The 14,149-nt window shown below is 32.9% G+C and overlaps 1 protein-coding gene across 2 annotated transcripts in view; it reads left to right on the forward strand.

Moving 5' to 3' along the window:
- LOC118182606 (lachesin-like) overlaps positions 1-14,149 on the forward strand; it is a 171,956-nt gene that overhangs the window by 72,958 nt on the left and 84,849 nt on the right. For both annotated transcript variants that reach the window (XM_085815902.1, XM_085815904.1), the window contains exon 3: positions 5,311-5,518. In XM_085815902.1, coding sequence (XP_085672028.1) covers positions 5,311-5,518 — 208 coding nt within the window. The remainder of the gene's footprint in view (positions 1-5,310; positions 5,519-14,149) is intronic.

Genomic DNA, 14,149 nt, shown 5'->3' on the forward strand with positions numbered 1-14,149 from the left:
AAAATCTTATCCAAAATATTCCATCTCATTTTTCTAACTTTTTCAGCCAACGCCATCTTTCTATGGCACCTTAACGGACTATAACGACCTTTTATCGAGGACTTGGTTGATTTTTTGACTTAATTACTTTAATTATGTGTCGACGTAGAAAATTATCGGTGACTGCATCAAGAATCGTCCTATTATATCAGGTCTTTTTTCCACCCATGAGATTCTATTTTAACACCTCTTTCATACTCGAACAGATTTTTTTTCCTCTCGTTGTTTCATTTCTGATGTTCATTTTTTTTTCTTTCCTGCTTCCTCTTCTAAAAGAAATCCAATAGATTACAGTCGATAAGCCACACGGCTTACTCATTGTGTTTTCATGAGGTGGAAAAAAATCTTCTTGCATTTGGTATATCGTTGAGGAAGGGAAAAAAATCTGATAGTCGAACCATCGGAGGGCCATTTATAAAAACGGGTCTATCAAACATGCTGTTTTTTGGAGTTGATAGTCTCCATCATAAAGCCAAACAACTGTACTGGAAGGAAAAAAAAAAACTGAAATGTCTTTCTGAAGATGAAACGTGTTTCGGAAAGACTGGCAATTTGACTATACATGCACACACACATATATCTAAGAAAGGATGGATTTATATATAAATGTCCTGTTTAATTTATCACAAAAATTAAAACTTAACAAAAGTAATACATTTGCAAAGTAAAACAAAATTATTAGTTACAGCTAATTATAATACATGTAAACTGCGCGATAATATTGTTTATTAACCTAAAAACTAATATATTATATAAGATGACAAAAGTTATTTAAAAGCAAGAAATAAGAAAACGAAAAATCAAAAGAGTTAATTAATTGCCGACATTTTTATGTGATTACAGAACTGTATGTAATAAATTATTTTCGATATATAATGAGTTATCTCTTAAAAATAACACAAGTTTTTGTATACGGGTACTTACATGATGCGTTTATTGTTTCTAATGACGTAAATGCATTAAGAATAACTAGACTGATAAAATTATTCTCTGAGCATGCCAAAAACGTCCGCTAAGTTATATGGCGGAAGGCATAGTTAACTGTCTTCCCAAAGTAAATAATTTTGCTATTTATGAGATTACTAATTCTATAGTTAACTGTCTTCCCAAAGTAAATAATGTTGCTATTTATGAGATTACTAATTCTGACCAAACATTAATTGCGAGAAATAATGTATTCTTTTTGATGATTTTACTAAGCAGTTAAATTTCTAACAAACGCAGATACAAAGTTGTCAGAACCTTTAATGGCTTACAACACATTTGCGTTGGTAAATACCGTGACCTTGCACTTTTGTTGGCTTTGGTCTTATTTTCCTGCAACATAAAATTGTTCTTATTTATTTCTTTATGTGTGAAATTCCTGTTGGAAAATAGCGATGAACGCTGGCTTAGGGAAAGAATGTTTTGCTAAAAAATACATTATAGCTGAATTAACATTATAAGGAGAAATTTGCATACTGAAAAAGTCAGCAATCAGCTGAATTCAGTTAAAAAAAGATAAGAAAAATAAGATAACTGCAACTACAGTACTTGTTCGCAGATAAAATCAAGCGGCCAAGAAATTCAGTTCAAGAAAATCAGCGGCCGAAAATTATAATTCCAAGTCCATGAAATAGCAAAATTTGTCCTGACAATTATTTCCTAGTTCTGCATACTCATTAACCTTTAATTAAAATGAATGTCTGACTATATCAAACTGCTACAGCAAATTAGATATGATTAAAAGATTTGTTATTTTTTTCTTTTGAAACAGGTAAAAACTAAAAACGTTAATTATAAATTAAATTTGATAGCCTTTTAAATATTCTATTGCATTAAAGAGTATGTTAAATTTGTAAATATATTTTTTTGGCTAACATATATTTGTAAGCACATGAAATATATTTTTAGCAGCCCGTTTAACTTCAATCGGAAACTTCATTAACTTTAAAAGATAATGTTTTTTGTAAAAAATGTACTAGAAGCTGAAGAACAAACTCTGGGGAATTTTTCAGAATTTTGCACTGAAATAAGACCAAAAAATTTAGTTTTAAGAATTGATTTACTTGATGATGTATATAAACCAAAATATGCATACGACTCTCGTGTGATACTAGTTTAGTGGTAAAGCTGACGGTAATAATGTTTATTTTTGGGGATCGTGAGTTCGAATCCCATACGCTTTTTGCACCCTGTCTGCAACTTTCTCAGCTTTTTGTTCCAATTTGATCTATATTCGTGTTTTATAATTTATTTCTATAATTATATGCGTTAAATATATTGTTTTATTTATGCTTTTATTTATCTAAATTTTCCCCCGCAAAAAAGTTTGAAAATTATATAATACTAATTTAAAGCATACCCTGTACATATATATTTGAATTTAACAAACATTCTCTATTCGTAAAAAGCAAATTTAAAGTTAATGAAATTTTAATGAAATTTAATGCAAATAAATAAATGATTAATTATTGCTGCGAACTAATCTATAATATCATTTACATTCTGAGAGCATTTGTAAATCAAGTGCAAGTATCAATATCCATGAATAAATATATAATTCCAAAAATTTATTAAAAAATTATAAAAATGCATAAGTGAATAATAGGATAGATTATTAATCCAAAAAAAATTATAAAAATGCATAAGTGAGTAACAGGATAGCTTATTAATCGATAAAAAATTTATAAAAATGCATAAGTGAATATTCTCTAAATTTTTGGAATTATATATTTATTCATGGATTTTGATACTTGCACTTGATTTACATATGCTGTCAGAATTTAAATGACATTGTATATTAGTTCGCAGCAATAATTAATAATTTATTTGTTTGCATTAGATTTCATTTAAATTTAATTAACTTTAAATTTGCTTTTTATGAATAGAAAATGTTTGTTATTTAAATTTCATTCCTTGCAGCAATGGCGCAAGAGAATTATTTAAATTTAATTTATTTTGAAGACATGTAGATATATATATATATATATTCGTTTCACTTTTATGTGAATGTATATACATGTGCTCAGACTTTGGGATGTTTACGACTCTAAACGTTCATTCCAATTAACATGAGACAGTATTAATGCCCTAAACTTTTTTTAACAAAAAATTACTATAATAATTGCTTTTAAATTCAGTCCTCTCCAGCAGAAGCTCAGGAATTAATTAATTAAATATTTCCATTTTCTTTACCTAATGTGTGTATATGTAAAGAGAAAAATATTATTTTTATAACTTCTTCTATAAAAAGAGATATGAATTAAAAATGTTTAAATTAAAAATAATATTTTATGGATTATGCATAAAATATAACTGACCATAGTGCATTTTATAACAAACGAGATTTCTAATAAATTATTCAGCTATGACCCTGAAGTAAGCGGTATACAAGCATAGCAAATTTTGTGTAAATACTGTGAACCTTTCTTTACAGTTGCTCTGCATTTTTAAAGTACCAACTATTTTTTAATTCCTTTAACTTTTTTATTTTATTTATTTATTTGTTTATTTTTTCACTAACAGTATGTTTTAGTTTTAATAATACATATATTAAAATTTGCTTCAGCTTCTATGGAATTAGTGATGTTCATAATATGCATTATAATCTTACTTATCTAAAGATTGCTAGCGTACATTACTTTCGTAGTTCATAAGCAGAAATAAAAATTTTCAATAACATGGAATTTAGTAAACTAAACTAAATAATTTTAATATATGTTTTAATAATACATATATTAAAATTTGCTTCAGCTTCTATGGAATTAGTGATGTTCATAATATGCATTATAATCTTACTTATCTAAAGATTGCTAGCGTACATTACTTTCGTAGTTCATAAGCAGAAATAAAAATTTTCAATAACATGGAATTTAGTAAACTAAACTTTTCTGCATTTGACAGCAGGATCCATATCAAATCCAAAACAAACAATACTCGCTTAAGCGGGAAAAATTCAGATGTCGTAACTCGCGAACTGCTTGTTTGGAGCCAAAATATTACAGTGACACCTAGCGGCGGAAAATGAAAATATTCTACGGATACGCGGCAGTGGAAATGCTTGTACGGATGCCGTAGGCGTGTCTTCAATTGACGCAACGCGTTCGTACGCAGTAGTGGAAACGAGGCTTTAATTTAAAGAAACTTTACATACTATCTAATGTTAATCACTAACATATATAAATCTTAAGGAAGGCACCGATTCTGACATCGTCTTTATAGTAACGTTTATACAAGTTGTAAAAATTGTTATAAAATTATTTAGGTTCATATTCACGCCCTAAAAGAAAAATCTACATAGAAATTATTCAAATGAGTGAACTGTCCTCTACCTGCATAGTAGAAATACATAATGGAAATATTCTCCACTAGGAGACGTTACCTGGATAATTCAAGGTAGGCGGATGTAAACTGTCCACATGGCACCCCGACTTTAATTCGAATTTACGCGGAACCTTATTTGTGCGTTCTTCTTCGAATAATATATAAACATCGCGCCAAAAAATTATCCAGTGACTCATATAATTTAGAAGATATCAGTTTTGCCAAGAAATTAGATTTAGAAACTGGTAGTGATGACGTCAGCGCGCCTTTGTAATCACATAGCAAAGACCTGATAAGTGATGATCCTGTAGAAATGAGTCAGCAAGTTTCCTATTGAGAAATCTGACGTCTTAAACCCAGGTCCACTAAAAGAACATATGAAATTTGAAAGCTTAAAATGGAAAGGTTACAGATTTTAGAGAAATTAAATTCTAATGAGAAACACTTTATAGTTGCAAAAGAATATATATATAGACATATTAATAAGAAATTTATGCAATAAAAATTGCACTGAGCCTAAGAGGAATTTGTTAAATTTTATAAAGTTAATTTTATTAAAATAACTTTTTTCATAATAAATTTATTTTTATATTATTTTGCATTGATTTATATAAAATCTATATTCTTTATTACAGACCTTTTTAAAGAAGCGTTTTAATCCCTTGGTCCTAGTTATTTAAAATTCGTGTACATTTATACACAAAATTAGATCACGACTTATGTGCTTTTCGGCGATTCCACCTTTCATGTAACTTCAGGTATTACTGCACTTTGTAGAACATGCACATGAATATCTAGATCAAGGGTCTGCGACCTTTTATCATACGATATAAACATCCATCCCTATGTGGATTTTATTAATTTAGTGTGATTATGCAGAGGACCTTTTATTCAATATTTCTTTACTTATCTAAATATCAAGGAATACCAGCTTATTATCTGATCATGTAATTATATTTTTTTCAGGTTGCTTGGATTCGTGTAGAAAGCCAAACAATTTTGTCCATTCATACGCACGTAATTACAAGGAACTATAGAATCACATTAAACCACAAAGATCATCAGCACTGGAATCTGCACATCACAAACGTTCAAGAGCAAGATCGTGGCAGCTATATGTGTCAAATCAATACGGTGCCCATGAAGAAACAAATTGGTTATCTCGACGTCGTAGGTAAGAAGCCTAACCATTTTTTAAATAAATTATCTCTTACATTTGAAAATTACTGGTAGTTTGTGTACCCGTACGAGTGAGCTGTAGGAACTTCTTCTGTTTGAAGCAATAAAATTTTGTTACTGAAGTTCATGTATTTTTTTCCGTGAAAGTTAAAAGCACTTTAAATATACGTAGTATTAATTAATACGCTACAAAACCTGAAAAATATATTAAATAATTCTGATACGATAAAATCACGTTTTCTGATATTTTTAATTATCCAAATTATTAATTAGAAAGTAAAAGTACATTTATTGCTCTAAGGAGGTTCTACAACAGAAATATAATGCTTCTTTTCTGTGGAATTAATTAGTAGGCATTCATTTTAGATTTCGATTACAAGTTTTAACCTCAAAGTTATAATTGTTCATAGCATATTTCATAATAATATTGCTTTTTATAAATGTACAAAAACTGTAGAAACATCAGGTATTTTTTGGAAGCCGGAGAGATGAAAAATGAGCAACCCTCTTCGCCGGGAATCGAACTACGGACCTCTGGAATACCGGCCCAGCGTGCATAACCACTACATCACGAAGGTACGCCAAGAAAGTGGGAGAAATACCTATATATTTCCCCTTTTAAAGGGCGACTGGGGTTTTTAGGGGACCCAATCGCTAAATCCTGGGTGCGGAGAGTCATCAGCCATCCCCCGTTTAGTTTGGGCGCCATAGTAGAGACATTAGGTTTTTTTTTTTGGAAACCGGAGAGATGAAAAATGAGCAATCGCCTTCGCCGGGAATCGAACCACGGACCTCTGGAATAGCGGAATAGCGGTTCAGAACCACTACACCACGAAGGCACGCTAGGAAAGCGGGAGAAATACCTTATAAAACGTTTATCGAAACTGACCACTTAGCTCTGCGTATGTTAACTTTAATTTATTAATGTGCAGAAGCAATACTAAGAAGTTATGCAAAGTGTTTCAAAGAGTTTAAAGAGATACATACTGCTAAATTTAGAAGCTACTTCAAAATTCCTTAAAGTTTGAGAGGGATTGAAATTTTTACTTAAATTTTATAATTAATTTCTAGACTTACGTATAAAAATAAAAGAATTCCCAAATAAATTTTTTAAAGTTATCCTTATCTGTCAAATTATGCGCAAATCACTTAAGTGCGGAAATCTACAGTAGCAGTGCGATAAAGACTTCAGATCACTGAATTCTTCATTAAGAATTTAAACCCATTTTATCTCCTAGACCTGCTGTTTAAATCAAGGGTTGCTAGTAATAATGTGTAGTACAATCACTTGTGGCATTAACTTTCTATGTTTAGATTCAAAACTCCCCACGATTAATTATATTTTTAAACACTTATCATTTTCAGGTATTGTTGTTATCCGGTCTTTTATCATAGTCATAACCTAATGAAGACGGAACCTTACTTGTTTGCACTCGAAATCGATACAGTCTTAAATAAAATCTGCGCCAAACACAAGGTTATTGTTATAGCAACCTATTTCCTATAAATTAAAAAGCAGTTTCAGAAACCATAAAAATTTTAAGGTTTGATAATTTGCGAGCAACCCGAGGTTAGTCTGTATCTATATAATGCCACCAAACCGGAATAGCGGTTACCAACGCTGACTGCCGTACCGAAGTGGCCTGGTTCGAATCCCAGAGAGGGCATGGATATTTGTAAATGTATATTGTCTGTGCGGCAGGGGGTGCACTCTAAAGATGCGCTGAGCCGAACGTCCTCTGGAGAGGTTTCTGGTAGGGGAAGAGGGATGGGAGACCATTCGACCCGTCTTCTCCGGTGCTCTCTTTCAAAATTGGAGGCAGAACTGTGAAAATCGTCCTGTCACCTACATGGTGCTCAAGGCGATTGCCAACGACAAGCGCAATCTTGAATTTCCTGCCACGAAGAACTTCGTGGGCTTGTTCTGGTGTTACTGTCAGACAAGTGAAATAAGTCACAACAACAACAAAATCTATATCGGGGAATATATTAATGTTTTTCCTACATGTGCATTTCAATTAATTAACATAGTTGATCCATAAAATTTGCAATGTTTCTGTCTAATTCGGTTTCCTATTATAAATAACGTTCACATTAAATCGAATTTTTAGTCCAAAGGAGCTTTGTCCCTGAAGGACTATTGTTTTCGTTTTGCGACTTTTCGATGGTTTACTTTACATGTCCGTTTCATTTTTCAAACTGTTGCCGACAAATGTTAGAGTACTGTATTATATTTGAAGAAATTAAATAAAGAAAAATCTGCATAAATGTATGTATATTTCTCGCCTTGTGTTAAAACAACGGTACATAGAGCCATCGAATTTTGAATGACATAATCCTACTGCGAATATGGGCACGTGGAAGCCCAAATTTGAAATTTGGAATTTGTTTTATGATCGATTTCGTATTTTGTAAAACTTTGACAAATTTTTAATTAAAAAACTCAAGGATTTCAAAGCGAGCAATGGCAACGTTGTACAGAAAGCATTTTTATCTCCAGCGCGCGAGACTTTGTATCGGTAATTCTAAAGATATGCTCAATTTAAAACTATTTTGCGATATTGCTCTTGAACTGAATTTTGTGGTTTAAGTGCGAAGAACGTGATATTTAATAAATAAAGATAACATACAAAATGTTAAAAAAACGCTCCTTTGGACGTAATTTAAAATCTGAAACCCTTCAGTTTTTTTTTTTTTTTACTTAATATTTTTCCTTTGTTGTAGTTAAACTCAGTAACCCTCTGAAAAGCATGCAAAATATGTAAGCAGATGAAAAGTAACATTTTGTGAGATAACTTAATTACAGAAGACATATGTTTCTATGAAACTGCCTTACGTACACATTCCTAGAAGTTCTACAGAATGCGGAAGACTGTTGGACATCATTCACCGTACTGATTTAAGTTTCTTTTTTGCAGTTAAAATTTTGCATAGGATATGGCTTCTGAAGTATAAAAGAAATTATGGAATATGAAGCGACAAATGTAACATAATTAACTGAATGTTCCTGTTAAAACTTTTTTTTCACCCGCGCGTTGTACTTTTATACAACTTCTCTAGTTAGATGCAAAATGCGTTTGCAGCTTTTTAAATATTTTTCACTAAACTCCATGGGATTTTTTAATCATTCGATGTGTTTGCATGTCGTAATCATTACTATGTATTCCTGGTGAAGGGTTTATGTATTCCATTGAAATACATAAACCATTCCCGAGTTTTGCATGTACCATAGAATTCTCCATAACAAATATTTATATGAAAAGCTGAAGAAAAACAAAAAAATAATTTCAACGCCTAAACATTAAAGTTTCGAATTTGCAGGAAATGTAATCAAGGAAAAATGTGAATGTGACATTTTCAGCTGATGCTAAGAATAATTTTCCTTAAAATTTTCTGAAAAGGATACTTTCTTTTCTTGACATTTATTTTTATTTTCGTTTAACCCACAATTATTCTTATCCCAATCAACTGCCGGAGAAGTGCAACTATTTGTCACTGTCAAGAGCACAACAAGTCAAAGACCTATTATACTGTGGAAAATGTCTGGTAGCTTGAATTGTGACAAGAACATTTATTTCACGTCATTTCATTTTGCTTTACTGGATTCTTTTTCGTTTAATGAGTTGTAAGTTGCAAGGGAAAAAAGAATGTTTACGAAATTCCATGTGACACAGCATTCATCATCTATTCCGCCAGGGAGATTTCCTTGCGGGCTTTGCACTTAAGTTTTGAAATAAATATTAAAATGTAACATAAATTAAAAGAAACATTAGTTCGCCTAACATTATATCTCTACAAACCTTATTTGTGGTCTTCGGTTTCAGCTGTATAATATCATACATCCATTTTAACCGTATAAAATGTAATCTTAGCAACAAAGAATTAAAATATTGGCTGTCTTTTGGATTTAAGTAAAGACAATTGTTTTATTTCTTGTGAAAATACAAATTTTAGTTAAAAAACGTTCTATTTAATTTTGTTTATATAAACAAAACGAATAAAATAGGAAATTTATGTAAAGAACTGATTGAGTAAAAAATTCTCTGTGAACAGTATAAAAGGAAGCTCATGAGGGACTATAATTTCAAGTGCATGGGCAAGAAATTTGAGATATGCCTGAACGGCATGTCATATTATACATATTTAATTTTTAGTAAAAATATATTCAGTTTTACCAAAAATCACACTACGTTTAAAATCGGATGTACTTGATAATCATGAAGGAAATGATACGGATTTCGATAGCATATCGCAGTCTCATCATGAATTTACTAGATTATTTAGGAAAAGGAGGTCTTCCATCCTTCCCGAAAACTAAAATTATATTTAAATTACTTATAATAACGATTGAATCATATAACATATATTTATTTCTCACTGAGATACGTGAGAATGGTGCAGTGGCTAATAATTATGCTAAAAAGATTGGCGATATAGAATAGCGTAACTATAGCATACGTGAAGATATCATTACCATTAAGCGTAAACATATTTTCCGATCTTACGTCAACTATCCTCACTGACATTGATATCCTTAAATAACGATGGCTGTCTAAGCACGGCAAGGTCAAACTTCTGTTCTGTAATTAATCGAGCCGTATACTATAATCACTGTTAGTGCCTTTCTACAAAAGAAAATTTCTGGCCATAAAGAACCTGCATGGCTCTTAAAATTGTTTAAAGAAAGTGTTACATTTAGAAATTGTTTTGATACCCTTAAAAGACCGTATATATTCTATGCAGACATCTTCCATATCACGAATAACGAAGCACCAGTCAGTAAGCATCTCGGGTACCACAAAATATGCACCAGTCAAACATTCTTTCTTTCCACCGACAGCGAGGCAGCCGGTCCACTGAGTAGTTAGCATATCAGCCAAGGAGCCCCGCTGGCGGAAATAACTTGATCAACATAACACACACATATATATATTGTGCTCGAGACGAGTGCTGGGGGCAGTGCAAACAAACGCTGGACGAGACGATAGTGCAGTGATGCTCTGCATTGCGGGTGAGAAGAGCAATTTCAGTTACATATTTACAGAGTTATGGATAGGTGGTTACAAAAGACATCCACAATAACAATAAATGAGTACATTGCAATATATGAGCAATTAACAAAGTGACTGATAAAACAGTAAAAGTAATATCTAAAATAGGGCTAAATACTAAATAGCAGTACTAAAATAATAACAAGTGAAATACTAAAAAGCGAAATAATATATAAAATAAAAAAGGGGCAAAACAGTGAAAACAATACATAAAATAAGGCAAAATACATAATTCGAGGTTCATAGTTCAGGGTTTACAGTTCAAGGTGATAAGTATATACAGGGAAAAAGAAAAGCAGAATAAGCTAACTTAAGATAAAATTAGTTCATTACAGGTACAGAGTATACAGGGGCTGTACTGTGACGAGGATGGTAGCTGAGAATTACTCCAGCCTGTCTGAGATTTTGCGTTCAATATTTATGCAATCGCATATGCGTTTCAATGCATTGCGATTTTTCGAAGTAGCTTCGGCCCATGCATGGATGTGGTTTGCTACTGATTGCCTAAGAGGATATTTGGCGGTCTCTCTGCAAGCGAACAGATAGTAGTCCGGATCTCCTACCATCCCCGCATGAGCAATGGTCGTTTTCGCGTCGTCTGAAGCGATGCAGGTAAGTCATGAAGGGACCATGTCCTGTTAGAAATTGAGTAAAGTGAGACGAGCCACTTTTTAGAAGCCGGCAGACTTTTGGAAAAAAATCTGTGAACTCTTCTGCCGGTGTACTCTTTTGTGAGAAACGGAAAAAATCTCGGAAATGTGTCTGTTACGGACGGAAACGAAAACGTGTCTGTTACGGACGGAAACGAAAACGTGTCTGTTACGAAAAAAATCTGTGAACTCTTCTGGCGCCAGTCAAACTGTATATTATTAGTATTATATATTTTCTAACTTAATGATGCAATATAAAAAGGTATTCTTTGGGCCATATACATTTTATTCAGTCGCCAACAATCAAGTGCCTACAACTATAAACCTACATTATTAGTTTGAATTTCTGGACTGCCTGATAGTAACGTATCTTAATACTATTATCTAACTTAGGCGTATGAGGACCGAATATGCCGAAACAGATTCAAATGCAATTTCAAAATTAATAAGGAACATATATTGAGCGAACACCTTCCAAGCTTGCTACTGAAACTACTGATTCAAAGAAAAGTAGAAAAAGGTATCGAAAGATCATGTTAAGCAAAGCAAGTCAAACAGCTTACACCTGTCCAACCCATAACTGTTCCTGGGTTTATTTTGAAATGCACTGTACTGAGACAGGCCGAAGTGTTTATATATATAGTGTCGTAAATGTTGCTACAAACTTCTGGGGGAGGTAGGGCACATCTTAAGGATTAAGAATTGCACAGGAACCCATGACCAGAAACGTCATTGTACGCCGCCAGGGGGTGCTGTACAGGAGAGTGCTAGTGGAAAAAGAGGATTGCCATATTCGAGCGGTAGGAACCATACGAAGAGCATAGAACGCTATACTAACGGAAAGCTTGTAGACATGCGCTTACTGTATGGAATAGCTGAGAGTAATGGACGAGCCGCTGCACGCACTTATCGAGAACGTTTCCCCGACAGACCTCAACCACATCACAGTTTGTTTGCACGTCTGCATCAAAATTTGTGCGAATACGGGAGTGTTTGTGCTGGGGAGCCATCAAAAGTGTCTTGTATCACGATCATGTTTTGTCTGAAATGGGCCTCGTGGCAAGTCTTGCCTGCGTAGCTGCTAGACCCAAAGAAACTCACGTTGTGTTTGAGCATGTTGAGCAATAAATGGTCCGTCGGTGTCAGGCATGTTTGGCGTCTGATGGTACAAACTTATGGCATATGTTTAACATTCAAGCTGTCGTACACCATTTGTATTCATGTCCAATAAATGTTTCAAATTAATCACTCTTGTTTCTTTTCCCATCTTCTACCTCTGCTACCACTTACCTCTGACATTTCCGGGCATGGATACCTATGCAATTCTTAATCCTCATGATGTGCCCTACCTTCTTTAGATGTTTGTTGCAACATTTGCGGAATACCCTATATATATATATTGTTTTCAGCGAAACTTTAGAATAGAATACATTATTTTTATGGTTTTTATTATTATTCATAAATTAATAGCAGTTAAGCAACCCTTTAAACCAACCAGCTTTTAAACTTTTTAAGCAGTTAAACAACCCTTCTAAACTCATAATTAACAGTTAAGCATTTACTACTTTACATTAATAATTACATCAATAAAACATTCTAATTAATGTTATATTTACTATAATCAATTCGATATATTGTTCTCTTCCTTTTAGTACTTAGTTTTTTTTTTTATTTATTTATTTTTTTTTTTTATGGTCGATCTCAATACTTTTATTTGCACATCATAAGTGATGTTGCAGGGTTTCATCAGTTAAGGACACCTGTAGTTTACGTTTCATGAATATAATTTTCGAAGGCGAAAAAGTACATTCGCACATAGAAGCTGATACAGAAACATTTACGACTTTTTGTGCTACATTTCACAAATTTCGTGAATTCCACTGCGGCCTGCGAGTTGGATATCCCTGGCTAACGTATAATCTATGTAGGATAATTTTACGGCAAATGTATTGCAATCTGATAACCTACTCGGTATTATGTTTTTGCACTGGAACATTATTTCATAAACGATTATTTATCTGCCTCTTCGTCTACCTGGTCTTATCATAAATTCGTTTAATTTGGTGTTGGTGTATTTAATTATGGCAAAGCACACGAGGGCTATCTGCCTAAGGGGAGGGATGCCTTTCGTGGAGGACTTTCTAAGGGAAACTGGCTCGTATACACGTTACACATGGGGAAAACCACGAAAACGCCCATGCAGCCAGCCCGTTCGCGGGATTCGAACCTCGGACCGAACTACCAGTGTTCAGCGACTTTACCGCTCGGCCGCTGGTGGGCTCGTTTAATTTGGAAACAAATTTCTTTTCGGTTCGATAATTCCTGTGATTTGTAATATTCTTTTCTTAAACTTCCATATGCTATTCGAGAATGGGTCTAGTGTTTTCTGTGATTAACTGAAACGGGGTTCTTTATAGAGTAGTCATGCTTCATTCACAATCCATTATTTCCATTCTATACGTTTTTAGCCTATTAAGCATATTCGCTCAAATAAGAGCAGTTCACTAATTATTTATTAAAAAAACATTCAAAACGAACATTCGTTAGGTTATACAAATATTCAAATCTAACAGGATGTCAAATCACGATATTTCATCACAGTTCTTATTAAATTCCTTTTCCTTAGGTTCCTTATATAAAATCACATTACAATGCTAAATTCGTTTCTAGATAAGTTTCTAATAAAAATAAAAAGTAAACATAAATTAATTTACGTTTATTGCACTTATTTACTTGTAACGAGTTGCTCATTTGGTTAATATTTCAATGTTTCATTTTTCTGTGTGTGTGGTTGGGACTAATCTCGCTTGTCTGATATCAAACCAAGCCCAAGAAATTAATTGTGGAAAGGAGGCAAGATTGTGCCTGTCATTGGAAAGAACCTTAGGCAACATGCAGGTGACAATACGACTTTGCTCAGTTCCA

The sequence above is a fragment of the Stegodyphus dumicola genome, chromosome 4 (genome assembly GCF_044657685.1).
Source record: "Stegodyphus dumicola isolate Sdum_Otavi_A_Nest chromosome 4, ASM4465768v1".
Lineage (NCBI taxonomy): Eukaryota > Metazoa > Arthropoda > Arachnida > Araneae > Eresidae > Stegodyphus > Stegodyphus dumicola.